The sequence below is a fragment of the Phyllostomus discolor genome, chromosome 8 (assembly GCF_004126475.2).
Source record: "Phyllostomus discolor isolate MPI-MPIP mPhyDis1 chromosome 8, mPhyDis1.pri.v3, whole genome shotgun sequence".
Classification (NCBI taxonomy): domain Eukaryota; kingdom Metazoa; phylum Chordata; class Mammalia; order Chiroptera; family Phyllostomidae; genus Phyllostomus; species Phyllostomus discolor.
The window spans coordinates 3,117,599-3,132,206 of NC_040910.2; the positions used below are offsets into that span (position 1 = coordinate 3,117,599).

Sequence of the window (14,608 nt, forward strand, 5' to 3'; positions counted from 1 at the left end):
AGTTTGGATAATAACTTTTGAAAGCAATTTTAAGTATTCTGGAAGTATTTGGAAAGTCAGATGAGCTTTTATAGAAAAGGCCTCAAAAACAATAAGTTGGTCCTTAAATGTGTTTTGTTTGTTACAGGTTCTATGGGGAGACCGAAGCAAGGCTGCGTCAGATATTTGCCGAGGCCACGCTGAGGTATACTCTGCATTCCCAGGTGTCTGCGGTCAGTGGTTACGGACGTGTTCACCAGAGTGGAGACAGCGGCACTCCGTACGAATCCAGAAAGAATAGTGCGGAACTGATAGTGGTAGTACCAGAACGGATCGTAAATCTAAAGACTTCCTGTCTAATCTAGTTCTGTCTAATGCTCTTTTGGAAGTTTGATAAATGAGTTACTAAATTACATAAGGTAGCAAAAGGTATAGACTCCAAGTTATTAAAGAAATAAGCCATGGGGTGTAATGCACAGGGTGGTAACTATAGTTAGCAAAACCGTATTGCATATTTGAAGGTTGTAAGATTAGTAGGTCATAAAAGACCTCGTCACAAGAAAAAAGTGTCGTAATTGCACACGGTGATCATTTCACAAAAATACAGATGTTAAACTGTCATGTCGTATACCTGGAACTAACATGTTGTATGGCAATCATATCTGAGTTTTGTAAGATCACATAAGGCGGAAGCACGGAGACGGTGTTACTTGACACCACGCGGCTCTGCCCGAGCGGAGGCGTCTGCGGCCTCGTTGCGGGCGCCGGGCCCGGTCGGCGTGCGCAGTCCCCTCTGCGGGCTGCGGCGCACTGCCCTTCGTGCCTGAACCCAGAACGGTGCTTTGCTTCAAGGGACAGATGTTTTGCTCTGTAACAATTCTCGTTGATTATTCCTCCAATAAGGCTGCCATGTCACATTGTAAGGAGCCTTAGAGCATGGTTCATAACTTGGTCTGATGTCATATTATTTGTAACACGGCTGGGTCTCTCCTGAGGTATTTAATAGATATTTAACCTACCATAATTACTGCAGTCTTATCAGAAGAGCTTCCGTTTTTAAAGCATTTTCCCAGTGACAGGACAGCTGAGATAAGGGCTCTGTAGTCCTAACACTGACGGGGTGAGCGCCAGGGTGTTCATTGTTGTTGAGTGCATTTTTGTTGTCGTTGCTATGTTCCTGGCCGTTGAGGTTCCCCTTGTGAGAGAATTCACATCTTTTATGGGAGCGTTGACCACCACCTTGGAGTCTCTTTATTTAATAGGTGAAAAAAAAAGAGCATTTCTGCTTTCTCCCCCTTGGACTTGAACCCTGCTCCTGGGAACAGCGTCTCCAGCCTCGGCTGCGGGAGCGACCCGGGCCTGACGGTTCAGCGGGCACCGGGGGCCGCTCGGCCTGGGCGCAGCTCTGCCTCACGGGCAGTAGCCTGTTCTCGGTGCCCCTCGCCGAGGGCCGGTCCCCTGGCACGGGACCTCGCTGAGGTAGTGGTTTAGGCCAGAAGTCATCTAAGGCTTATGAGTTCAACGTCCTTTTGCCTTTATCTGCAATAGTACTAAATCCTCAGTGTGACATGTTGTGTTTGGTTTATAAAATGAAAGCCACACAGCTGTAATTTTTTAATGGAAACGCCATGTATCAAATTTAAACATCATATGCGTATTAGAGAATTCATTTTGCTGCTTTGGTTTTAGGCACCCGTCCGTTATTTTCATCGATGAGCTGGACGCGCTCTGCCCTAAAAGAGAAGGGGCCCAGAACGAAGTGGAGAAGAGAGTCGTGGCTTCCCTCCTGACGCTGATGGACGGCATCGGCTCGGTGAGTGCAGCGCGGGCGCGGCGCGGCGCGTGCGGGAGGGGTCGACTCCGAGTCGCTTGTGCGTGCGTGCGTGCGTGCAGAACTGTCAGGCGCTCCCTGAGGTTTGGGGTGCTCGAGGGCGAGGGGAAAGTGTCGGCCATGAACACTGGAGGAAAGGACCATAGATAATTTTCTGGGGCAGGTTTCTTAGTAACTGTTAGGGCAGCATAACCTGGCATATTCTTCTACCATATAACATAATATACAACAGTGGGCCCTGGCTGGTGTGGCTCCGTGGATTGAGTGCCGGCCTGCGAACCAAGGGGTCACCGGTTCAATTCCCAGGCAGGGCACATCCATCATTTCACCCAAAAGGCGTGCAGATGAGGGGAGCTGTATTATAGTGCGGACTCCTGGCGAGGGGGAACTCACGTGCAAGGCTCTGTCTGTGCCGGGGCGCCCTCATCACTGAGCACCGGGTCTGTCTCTGCCCCTGGGCAGGCCTGCTGGGGACTGGGGCTGCCTTCAGGCCGTGGCACTGATGTTTTAGTGAAATTTCGTCCAGAGGTGTTCCAGGGCCTGTATTTGTCTTCTGACTTCATGGGATCCGTGCACGTTCTGTTGCCACATCCGGGGTGACCGGTGAGCTTTGGGTTTGCTCTGGAGCGCGTTTCAGCCACGCCCGTCTCCGGGGATGGCAGCTGCGTCTTCTGAGCAGACGGGGGATCCTTCTTACAGGTGGCTGGTCGTGGCCATGGCTCTTTGCACCTTGTTCCAAACTTCGTTCTCAGTGCAAGTCCGTGCGTGGTCGGCGTGGCTGACGCTCCGGTGTTGGTTACATTGCTGTCGGCGTTCTCGGGAATTTAAAAATATGTCATGATAAAAAAAAAAACCAAACAGCCCATATGTGAAGAAGATCTCTGACAACTATTCTAGTGCCTTCTATTTGAATAGCCTGTAGGCCATGATCTTTGCTTTCAAGTAAGGGAAATGACAACCTAAAACATTTAAATTAAAATAACTGTATGACCGGGTGTTATGTGTCAGTGTTCACAGGGATGGTGCAGGTGGGGTGCTGGGAGTGGGGGAGACATGCCCACAGGGAAGGGGGTCAGCGTTGGAGCACTTCCTGGCAGAGGGAGCCCCTGGGCTGGTTAGGGAAGTGTGGGGTGAGCAGTGACAGTGCGAGGGCCTGGCAGCCCGGGCACTCAGGGCGCACGTGCGTGTGTGCCTCGTGTGTATGTGTATGGATGGGTGTATGTGCACATGCCGTACCTGCAGAAGAGTGACTTGTCCGTGTTTTACCTGGGCAGGAAGGGAGCGAAGGCCAGGTGGTGGTCATCGGGGCCACGAACCGCCCGCATGCTCTGGACGCCGCCCTCCGCCGCCCCGGGCGGTTCGACAGAGAGATCGAGATCGGCGTCCCCAACGCCCGGGACCGGCTGGACATCCTGCGGAAGCTGCTCCGGAGGGTGCCCCACGCCCTCGCGGACGCCGAGCTGCTGCGCATGGCCGACAGCGCCCACGGCTACGTCGGCGCGGACCTGAAAGCCCTGTGCAACGAGGCAGGTGAGGGGTGTGCAGCGTGTGTGGTCACCTGCGTCCGTGGACCGCGTAGCCCTGGGTTACGTACAGGTGCTGACCCTGGCCGTCTCGTTTCCTGATGAAAACAGCCGATTTTCTCTGATCACAAAATACATATTTATTGAGAAGAAATCCTAGGTAATTCAGGAAACTGTAGAAAAGAAAAGCCACTCTTAATCCTCCCTCCTCGGGACCGCCGCTCGCACAGCACACACCCCGCAGGCTTCTCCCGAAGCCCATGCACACACACGCACACAGACGTGCGGCCGCCCGCACGCACGGGGCGTGGGCGCACGCCTCCTCCCCCAGAGTGACATTCGTGGGCCCTTCTCAGGGCGGGACAGGTGTGCGGGGCAGAGGTCCTCACCTGGAGAACGCAGTGATGCGATGGCCGCAGTGCCGCTCCCCGAGTCTCCTCCTGGGATGTCTGGGCCGGTGTCTGCGGGCGTCCAGCTGCTGCTGCTGCTGCTGCTCTGGGGGCCACACTCAGGAGCCCAGGACACAAGACGTGGGTTCTGAAATCTCATCACACGTCCTGTGCACTTGGAAGCTACGTGCGCCCCCGCCCCGCTCCCGCACCCAACAGAGTGAGGCAGGTATCCCCACTGGAGTCAGGATTTACGTGTCCCGGGTGACCGGGAGGCAGCCAGGCCTGCGCTGGCCTGACTCGGCCCCTGATTCTCCAGGTGAACCCTGTGTGAGACCCTCTTGTGGAGCTCGTTAAAAACACAGTTCCGGGCCCCATCGGCTGGCCCAGTAGGTCTGCGTGGGGCTCGGGGGTTGCGTGTCTGGCGAGCTACAGGCGGTGTCGCTGCTTCTGGGTCGAGGAGTGGACTCGGGGGGCGCTGCTCCAGGCCGGGTGGCGCCGTGAGCTCCGGAGGTTCTCCCTGCCTGGTGTGAATGACGGGGTTAGATTAGGGAGCGCAGTCATCCCAGGAGTTTCTGTGTGACATTGATGTACTGTCTCAGACTGGGTCATCGGACTCTCCCGCTCTGTGAGAAAGTGCGTGTCCACCTCTCTCCTGCAGGTATGTGCCACGGTTTTGAATAAAACTTAAACATGACATTCTGAAAGATAGAAAAGCCACAGTAAGGAAACAGGAATTAACACTTAAAGTAGCAATAAGCACATAGACACAGGTTTTCCCCGGCAGCGTTTGCTTGCCTGTGTCCGTGGACCTGTGTGTTCTGGGAGCGTCCACGTGCGGGCTGTGTGATGGTGTTCCTGCTTCCTGGACGGCCTTCTAGTCGGGGAAAGTGCTCTTTTTAACAAAACTCGGTGTACACACACGTCTGATCATCACCCACAGTGAAGTGATTCTGAGTCTCACGAAACCTGCATGAACTGCGTCGCTGGCTGTTGTTGGCAGGATAGGGTGCCGGAGGCCCAGATCCCCGGGGCCGATGGTCGCTGGCAGGCTCGCCCCCTCCCCGCAGCCTGGCAGGGGCCTCCTCTGCTCCCAGCGCGCTCACGCTCAGCTCTGCCGGCCTGTCCCGTGTCGCCGAGCAGTTTCCGTGGCTTTCATTCACCTTTGTCTCGGTCATGAGTGCGAGGGTCGGAAGTCCCGCAGTCCTGCTGCCTTCAACACCCGGATCTCCTGTTGTCCGAGCGGATACAATATTAACAGGCTGGGGTGTGGAGCTTATTTTGAGACGTTTTGTTTCCTTTCTCATGAACCCCTGCGCTGGAGCAGGACTTGATACGCCCGGAGTTCGAAGCTCCTCTTTCCAAAGCGGAGCGCGGCTGCAGCGTGCAGTGTTCTGTCTCAACCCGACAAGCTGTTCACAGGCTCAGCTCCAGCACATCCTGACACTTAATGCCTGTGTTCGTGTTTCTCCTGGGATTAGGCTGCCTTCGTAATTAATTAGCTGCGTAGCCTTTTATTAATTTCTTCAAAATTTATAATGTTTTAAATTAACAGCCTAGATAAGCACAGTGCACTTTTTTGGGAAACATGAAATGTTAATTATGTAGCAGAGACATGAATTGTATAAACTCAGCTGAATGTTAGAAGATGCTTAGCAACAGTGATTTCCAAACACAGGGATTTATTATAAACTTGTCCTTCTAAGGCTGCCTGCGCCGTTTCAGGAGAGTGAGCATAAATAGAGCTGATTTTTCCGAGAGGTGGACTCGGACGTTTTGTTTACAGGGGAAGGAAGTGTTTGCTTTGCTGCCCCAGGAGCTTGTCTGTGGCATTCTTGCTGGTGACACATCGTGTCACTGTGTTCACACCACATGCTTGGGCATCGATAAGACAGCGTCACCGAACAGGAAGAATGAAATTCATATATAAACAATGATCTTATCATTATTACACTCAAGTAAGTGTAGTAAGCATACTCAATCTAGTGACTGTAACGTAACTTTTTTTTGAGATGGAAAATTTTATCTATCTTATATCAGAGTTCTGAGATACTCATGGCTGTTAGCCCTCCGTCCCACCTGCTAGTAGCTTATTTTAATGGGAATTTATGGTGCATCTGCTTTGTACTCAGTACTTACCTCTTATGAGAGGTTCCCTTTCTCCCATTTTCCACCATGTCTGGAATTCTTCCAGGGATGTTTTCTAAGTTAGAATTAAAATACTGATTTTGTGAAAATTTGGCATTTTTACATAAAGCCCAGGGATGTGGCGGGGCCCGGTGGACAGCCCGTGGCGGAGGCTCGCATGGCGGTACCAGCCTGCGGCGGCTGGCGGAGAGTCTGGGCAGACCTCCTGTACCAGAGTCCTGCCTGCTCCGTGGGGGCGATGCACCTTGTTGACAGCCCTGAAGAGGTTTAAAAAGGCTGGCAGCGGTGGGCGTGGCTCGCTCAGGCCCTAGGTAGGTCGGGCCTTTCTTTTGAAAAAAGTTCCATATTTTTATATGCTTTTATGTGTTTGTAGAAGCTTATTTGAATTTTGGCATCATTCCTGATATTTTATGAAGTATCTGTGGTTATTTTAGTCCAAGAGACGTCAGGGAGCTTTGGAAGAATTCTCTGCCTGGCTAGAGGAGTGATTTTTTTTTTTTTTACTGAGTCCGGGTCGGTGAACGTCTCACCCGTCAGTAAGAACCCGTGGGCTGGAGACGGATGCGGCCTGCTGTGGGGCCTCCCTGACAAATCTTCCTTTGGAACCAGAGTCACGGCCTCTCCTGTCCCTGCCTCCCTCGTTGCACACTCCGGGAGTGGTGGGGGCCCCAGGCGGTGTGGCTCAGTGGGTTGGGTGTCCTCCCGCACAGGAAAGGTTGCAGCCGCATCCCCCGTTGGGGGCCTGGGAGAGGCAACCGGTTGATGTTTCTCTCCCTCTCTTTCTTCCTCCTTTCCCCTCTCTCTAAAAGCAGATAAGTAAAACCTTAAAAACAAAACAGATGCGGTGGCCGTTCAGAGCAGACCTGGCTCCTGTGACCGGCAGAGGCCCCGCTGGGGACTTTTAAATACAGTGAAGCCACGGCCCTGTCCGTGCCCCTCCGGGGCACCCTGCCGGCTCCTTGTCTGTGAAGGCGCGGGGGGCGGAGCACCCCAGAGACGCACTGCGTGGTGCTTGCACCGTGTCCGCACTTCAGACTGCGCTGAGGGGGGAGTAGAGACTCGAGATAAAACAGCACTTTTCGGATGTTCTGGTATTTTGAGGAAAGTACTCTTTACAAAGGGAGCCTTCGCCTTTCTTAAACGTGCTGGCAGACCCTGTTCTTCGGCGTATCATTAGGCAGTTTTACGCCCAACTCTTAAAATTCAAGTCTGAGATCCAGATGCTCAGGTTTCCGGTTACTTCTTCATGCAGCTGTCTGTAGGCTGGGTAGCAATTCTAGGACAGCGTCGTGATTCCTGGAATCAGTTGAAGTTCATTGTGAGTTTTTAACAAAGGAACTTAATTGCACTCCCAAAAAGAACATCATTATTGAGTGAGCGTGGAGTGTAAAATTGTGGGCTGCCGCGTGCCTGCGGCAGGATGGTGCGTGCTGACTGGGTCCGGAGCAGATGGCGTTGGAGAGCCTGGGTCTGGAGCCCCGCCCCGGGAGCACTTGAGTGGGAGCGGCTGCGGGCCGGAGGGCAGCTCCGCGCTGGGAGGGGTGCGGAGGGGCGTGGAGGGGGCCAGGCCTGCCTCCGGCGGTTCGCCTCCTTCTCTCACTGCAGCTTGTTTTCTGTTCTCAACTGTTTAGATTGTTGGAAAATAAGATAATGAGAACAAAATGACACATTGATTGTTTAATTAGCTACACCTGTTGTTTTGTTGCAAAGATTTTTAAGAACAGGGAAGCATTGCCTCTGCTTTTGTTTACGTTTGAAGAGCTGTGCACAGAACAGGGAAAGGACCGTCACAGAGAGCTTGCTCTGAGCTGTATTCCTGAGGACGTGCGTGTGTCCGTTTGCTTCTCTGGTTGGTTGTTTACTTCTGCTTTAAAAATAATGCGTGTTTTTAAAAATTTAGCTTCTTGGCACAGACTCGAGCACGTCCTCGTGAGGAGTGGCAGGTGTCCAGTAGTTTCAGCTTCGCATCACGGGGGTTTAGAGCTGAAAACATGATTTGGAGAAAATAGACTTTAATCTTTCCATTGACCAGATGAGATCACTGATGGCCGAAGGGGCGGTCTCAGGTGAAGCAGTGCCTGGGCCGGGGGCAGGCCGCGGCGCTGGGCCTGGCTGCACTGCAGGGTCTGGCTGCTCCGGGGGACAGCCCCAGGGAGCTCCGGTCTCTGCGAGCCCTGATACTCATGTAACATCTGGGGGCCTGTGACCGCCAGCTGTTGCAAATCTGCAACTTACTCATTGCTCGTTCTTCCTTCCTGACAGTCTGCCATGCTTTATCTTGTCACGTGTCTACAAATTACGGAAGCTGGACTAAGGTTATTTAAAACATGTTTTTCACATCTGTGAGAGTGAACTCTTCAGGCGCCGGGGTTCTGTCTTGTTCGAGGGCCTCATGGTCTCAGGTGGTACGTCCTCCTTGGCCTGGGCCTTCGCCTGCCGTTCCCTCTGCCTGGGACACTCTGCCGCCTCTGTGGCCTCGACTCCCATGGGACCTGCCGGCTCAGCGTCAGCTCATCTTCTCGAGTCTGACTGCGTGAGCTTGGGGACGCCTTTCGGCCTCTCCTCGTTTCTGACATGAAGGGACAAGCTAACGACGCCTGCGACCGTTGTTGGGAACCGCCACCGGCGCCCCCTCCGGTAGACGTCCCGCCGCGACCTGAGAGGCGCGACGTGAGCCTCCCCTCGGCCGCCCCCCCCTTCCTCCCCCGCACACGTGCCCTGTGCCTGTCACCGTCCGGTATGAAGCTCAGCTTCGGTGGCACCGCGGCCTTCCGGTTGTATCCCGCGTGTTCCACGCAGCGTGGCCGCCTCTCATTCGGGCAGTGAAGTTTGGTTGTGTTCGTCACAGCCTTCATCGTTGGACTTGACTGCTTGTCAGCTTTGAAAACTCAGGGCTCCTTGTTTTGCCTCTTCTGTCTCCCCGTGGGACGCCGCGGCCTCCCTGTCACCCCCGTAGACCTGGAGTGTTTGCCCCAGCTCTGCGTTCTGCAGCTCGCCTTTGAACGCGCAGAGGTTCCGTGCTCTTGGAAACGTGTAGTTGCATCGTGACACCGTGTATCCTTTTTAAAACCACGCCTTACTGCCTTCCCTTTCCAGCCCCCTCCTTCGGATGAAAACAGTTGGTCTTCTTTATTGTTGATCTTTATGCTTACGTGGCATAAATGTGGCTGGAAAATTATTAGACCCCTTCCCTTGTTTTAGTTTTTAGTGTCGCAGTTCTGGTAAGAGGGAGGTATCTGGTCTCAATTAGACACATGGACAAGTATTGCCACATAGCTACTTGGGATCTGAAGGACAGTAAGATTCTTCGGGCCTTTTGCATGCTTCCATTTATAGAAGGTTTTTTGTAGAACCTTCTTAAAGTCTTTCAGGCCGCCATGTTGCTGTTTAATGCAACACAATGTCTTATTACTGGAGTTGTACTTACTTAGGTTTCTGTGCTACTGCACCATTTAATATTTCACCCTTTTAAAAGGAATTCTCCAAACAGATTATGTTGATGAACCTTTATGGCCTTTTTCGTAGATGTTGTTTTGTAAGTTTGATTTCACACTTGTGAATGACGTACCTTTTCATGTTTCATATCAGTTTGTGGTCTTTTCCTGCCAAACTAAGCACGTGGGGTTTTGCCTCCATCCCCCACATTCATCCACCTTCCTCTCCACCCCCCCCCCCCCCACACACAAGCACAACACGTTTGAAATGCTCTGACATGTGTGAGATTTGGGCTTGTCATTAGTGGCGATGGTCCAGTCTGTCCTCAGCGGGTAGAAGGTAAACCTTGTGCTCCTTTTCCCCTTGCAGGTCTCTGTGCCTTGCGGAGAGTCCTGAAGAAGCAGCCTCACCTCCCTGACAGCAAGGTGGCGGGGCTGGTGAGGGTCACTCTGGGTGACTTCCTGCAGGCGATGAACGAAGTCAGGCCCAGCGCCATGAGGGAGGTCGCAGTCGACGTTCCGAACGTGAGTCGTGGGTGCCCCGTGCAGACCGCACTGGGTTAGGCTCTGGGAGAGGCGGGGCTCCAGGGAAACGACTCTGCTAGGCTGAATCTGGAAGAAGAGTTTCAGTTAAAACACTAATGACATGCCTTGCCTCTGGACTTCTTGTTAATATAGTCAGACTAGAGCTACAAGTTGGGGAGGCACTGGCCGAGCATCTCCCAGGACACACGCAGTGGGCAGTTCGGAAGGGCAGTTCTGGAGTTCCGGGGGGAGCTGGGCCTCGGCATTCTGTGCTCGTAAAGCTGGCCGGGTCCTGTGGGGCGGGGTGGGGGGGCTGGGGAGACACCTTCTCTGTGGACCACCTGTTAATGTCCCCCATGTCCCAAGCGGGCCTGTTTTCAGGGGGAAAATGGCCTTATAATTTCCTTTGACTATATTAACATTTCTAGAAAAGGAATGGTCTTTTAACACGCTACCGCGTATTATGAAGTGTCGGAAGAGTTACAGACCGTGGGGAGCAGAGACCTTGTCCACTTTGCAGGGTGGTAGATGGCAAAAGTCAACCGCAAATCCTTCCCGTCACCGTGTGTTTGCCCTCTGCACCTCACCTTTGCAGCTCCCACCATAGAAGAGAGGGCGTCAGGTGCTCGCCCCCTGGTGTCTGTGCTCGGCTGTGGGCCCTGAGAGCAGGCGTGAGAACGCTGGGGGCCTGCCTCGCCCCTGCTCTCAGCCCCTGTGCGGACCACTCGGGTCACTCAGTGCTGGTGCGTGGGGACGGGAGACCACCTGGGGCAGAGGTGAGCCCTCTCACCTGAGGCTCAGCTGGGCCAGGGTCAGACACGGGACAGCCCCGCTGGACCAGCCCGCCCCGGAAGAGCCAGCCGGGAAGCCCTCAGAGTTGTCTGAAGTAATAAATGTCTTTTGTTTTGGGCTACTAAACTTTGGGGTAGTTGAGCAAAAGCTAGGTGGTGCAGACACTCGTTACCTTCTTACACAACAGAACACAGTTGTTTTGTGCGTTGAGGCTGGGAGGTGGTGCCCTAGAGGTGGGAACATCCCCAAGGACCAGCTGCTCGTTTAGGCTAGTGAATGTGGTTTTGAAATGCTTTTGAAACATTTTCAAATTCACTGCTGAGCTTACAGCTTACCTTTGGGGTTTTTTAGAAGCTCTGTTGCAGAACATGCTAATTTAGTGAGAATAATTTGACAAACGGGGTTATGAAATAATGAATGATTGATGTTGGGTTAGTAGAAACTTCTCATTTCTTTGGAATTTATGGTCTGAAGTTTGGGCACGTTGGTATGAATACTTTTATTTGCAGCATTTATCTGTGTTTTATTGGCTACCTTTGCACAGCATAATGGGTCGGATAGGTGCCTGACCATAAAATGCCACATGCTTCAGACGAGAGGGTAATAAATCAGCTCTACCATCCAGAAGCACCTCGCTGTTTGAGACCGGAGGCCGGGGAGGGCACGCAGCGAGGGTTCACCCCGCAGCCGTGCCAGCGGGGAGTGTGTCTCCGCAGCGCTTGTCGGCTCCCAGGCCCGCCGGGCTGGTGGATTCATCACGGCAACCGGCCCTGCGACTGCGTTTTTAATTGCGCTAATGAAAGGTTTTTTCCTGTATTTTCTTTTGATATAGTACTTACAGTGCGTGGACTCGTGCCATTTTCCACTTGGCACTTTGCGGTCTGGCCTCGGGCCACGGTGCGCCGTGATGTGCACACGCCTGAGCCCGCGCGGCCGGCCCCGGCCAGGGGCTGCCTGGACCGCTTTCGCACTCGCCCGGGTTGTGAAAGGCTCCAGAGAAGCCCCCCTTTCTGTAATGGGACCCCTCAACCTCACCCTTCCGACTTCTGGCTACTGCATATACAGAAATATCTCCAGATCACTTCTGCAGAAAGTCGCATGCTTATTTTGCTATAGAAAACATGTTTCAAGGAGCTAGTTCATTGTGAGCATTTTAAAATAGTAAATTGAGCATTCAGTGTCTTTTGAGAAAAGATTTTAGTGTGTGAAATTAAAACCTTGAAATCACACTTGCCTAGCTATATTTAAGTTTGAAAGAAATGTCTTCAGATGGGAATGTTGCCAGTTATAATATAATACATTATTAATTTCAGGAGACTGTAAGTGTTAGCCACTTACTTAAATTAATGTTTCCTTTCTTTGGACGCTCTGAAATGGTGATTATACCACTTGGTGTATTAAAAGTCAAACGTATTTTACAATTAATGGTGATTAAAGTCAAACGTATTTCTTTACCACAGGAATTCTTAGAATCCTTGGAAAGTCTAATGTATGGTGAAAGTTCAGTTTGTCACCCGGAGATAGCAACTGCTAATACTTTGTTTCAGTAGATTTTTAGGATTTGTTTGTGTGCATATAGATATCTTAATATAGTTAATCTTAGGGTATAATTTTATATTCTGCTTTTTTCACTTAAAATTATATGGTAAACATTTTAGTTTAAAATTTATTAGCTGACATCTTTTTAATGACTGAATAACAGATTTATGTGTATGAGCTGTGATTGTTTACCCTTCCATTCTCAAATATTTAGGTGTTTTGTTTTCATAAATAGTTATAAGCATGTTTTTGTCCAATCTTTGCATTTATGATTCATAGAAATTGAATTAGTAGAATATCAAGTTTTTTTTTCAGAAAGGTCATTCCAATTTATAACCCTGTGATAAAAATTTTAAATTACAAAGAGCCTAAGCAAAACCTTATTTTATTTTCATTTTAGTTCTTTTCTTTTTAGCTTTCTGCTAGAGTTTATTTTCTTGATTGAAGACGTGCTCTTTTGTTGTGAGGAATAATACTGGATAGTATTTAGATGCATGGAGATTTTAAAAAGAAAATGAAACGTAACTATACTATGCCTTTTCTTTCCTATAAAAATGTTAAATTTTTGGAGAAAGGGTGTAGCTAGATGAGTTTTTAATGGGTTTTAAGTTTTACAAGAGCAGTTTCTTTTTATTTTTATTAGTACTTAGCATGTAACCAGTACATAAGAGATGTCCAATCCACATTTGTTGAATGAGTGAGTGATACAGTTTTTCGTGAAAAACCGTATTAGATGGTTCATTTCAGATACACCTGCCAAAGTATGTCATCTTCCTTCTACACCGAGGTACAGTATAGTTAGCCTATTATTTCCCATCTGTAACATTCTTCAGGTTTTTCATGTTTTATAAAGCAGCTGATTTCTAGAGCGCATATTGGCCCTTATTATTTGTGCAGTGAATATAACATTTCTGTAATTAAAATGCCTATAATAGTGCTAAGCTGTCTATTCTGGAGGGATATAAACTAGTCCTTTATATTTTCTGCAGAATCACGTTTTTTTAATGTATTAAAAATTCTTACTAAGGTAAAGAAAAAATATGCTTTTAATATTTGTATTGGTATATTATCTTTGCACTGGGTCATTGCATACACACCCTAGCCATTGTCACTGGTAAATAACGTTCTTAACCAAATGTGTACAAGTCAATCGCTATCAAGTTTAATTCATTTATGCATCTTAACCACCACTTCCCGCCCCAGGCTTTCCCTGTTTCATTTTATGTAGTTTTAGGTTGTCCCTTATTATTTAGAAATAATCCATCTGTATATTTGTGATACTGCTTTTGGATTACAGCGTTCAGAATGTGGACATTTGGTTCAGAATAAGCTGAAAGCCAATAAAAAGATAGGGCTCTACTTTCCTGTGAACCCGCTTCTGTAAAGTGAACTGAACTGCAGCCAGAACCTCAGGACCGACTGTGTGGCCCCCAACCCACTGGTGAACGTGGGTCCAGTCCGGCCTCCAGGTAGTGGGCGGTCTCCCTGAGCGGACGGAGCGTGGCCTTAGTTAACTAAACACTCCCTGTCCACTCCCTTTTTAGGCAGTAGCAGACCTCTTAATTGTGTGAGTAACCCAAACCCTGTCTGTTTCAGTAAGTACATATTCAAAATTTACTGATGTATTTCCACTTGGCACCTTTTCAGAGGAGAGCAGGTCGTCAGAATGTGACCAGCCAGGTGAATTTCATAGGATGAGCTCGTTAGCATTACTTTTCTGGTGCAGATTTGAATTAAATAGTTTAATTGACCATAATTACAGTTCATTCTTTGCATACCCCCAGGATAATTAGATGGAATTTATGTGAGTTTCTGTATTTTAAAAACAGCACTGTGTTCTCTGTTTTCCTTATTTTTTACAGTTTCAAAGGATCGAGGGTTTCTGTGATGCTTTCCTGAATAACAGGTTGCTTTTTTTGGAATAGATAGTATAACCTGTGGAAATGCTATTAACTCCGCATTGGCTCTTGGCAGGGCTTCTGAATTCGGTCTCTTTTGATTTGGGTTCTTGTTGTCTAGACAGAAGAGTGTCTTCTATCGCTCCCAAGATCCCAGTCTTCCGTGCCAGCTTCTCTCGTACGTTTTTATAGTTTTGAGTAATAACAATTGAACAGGAAAGCACATTTGGGAAAGTAGATTACTTTTAACCAGGAAATACCCTGTGCCAAAGTCAAGATTGTAGTTTTAGCTTTATTACACATTTTAGAAGTTTAACTCTTTCATTCCACTTTTCTTTCTATGCCTTTTCTCGGGCTTCTGTAGGGGCAGAAAGGAGGAGGTAACAGAAGTCAGTGGGAGAAGCACCAATTCCCATTCTCAGATGGGATCCTGGGTGCCTTGGGTGAAGTCAGACACGTGCTTTCTTTTAGGTTACAGATGGCAGACTCTTGGTTTGCGGTTTCTTGTGGGTGTCCTCTTGTGAGTTTAGGAAAAGTGCCGCGCTTGTGT

At 49.8% G+C, this 14,608-nt stretch overlaps 1 protein-coding gene across 1 annotated transcript in view; it reads left to right on the forward strand.

Moving 5' to 3' along the window:
* Positions 1–14,608, forward strand: part of SPATA5 (spermatogenesis associated 5) — a 128,246-nt gene that overhangs the window by 15,018 nt on the left and 98,620 nt on the right. Inside the window, exons 7-10 of the mRNA XM_028521236.2 lie at positions 128–184; positions 1,669–1,792; positions 3,085–3,340; positions 9,675–9,829. Of these exons, the coding sequence (XP_028377037.1) occupies positions 128–184; positions 1,669–1,792; positions 3,085–3,340; positions 9,675–9,829 (592 nt within the window). The remainder of the gene's footprint in view (positions 1–127; positions 185–1,668; positions 1,793–3,084; positions 3,341–9,674; positions 9,830–14,608) is intronic.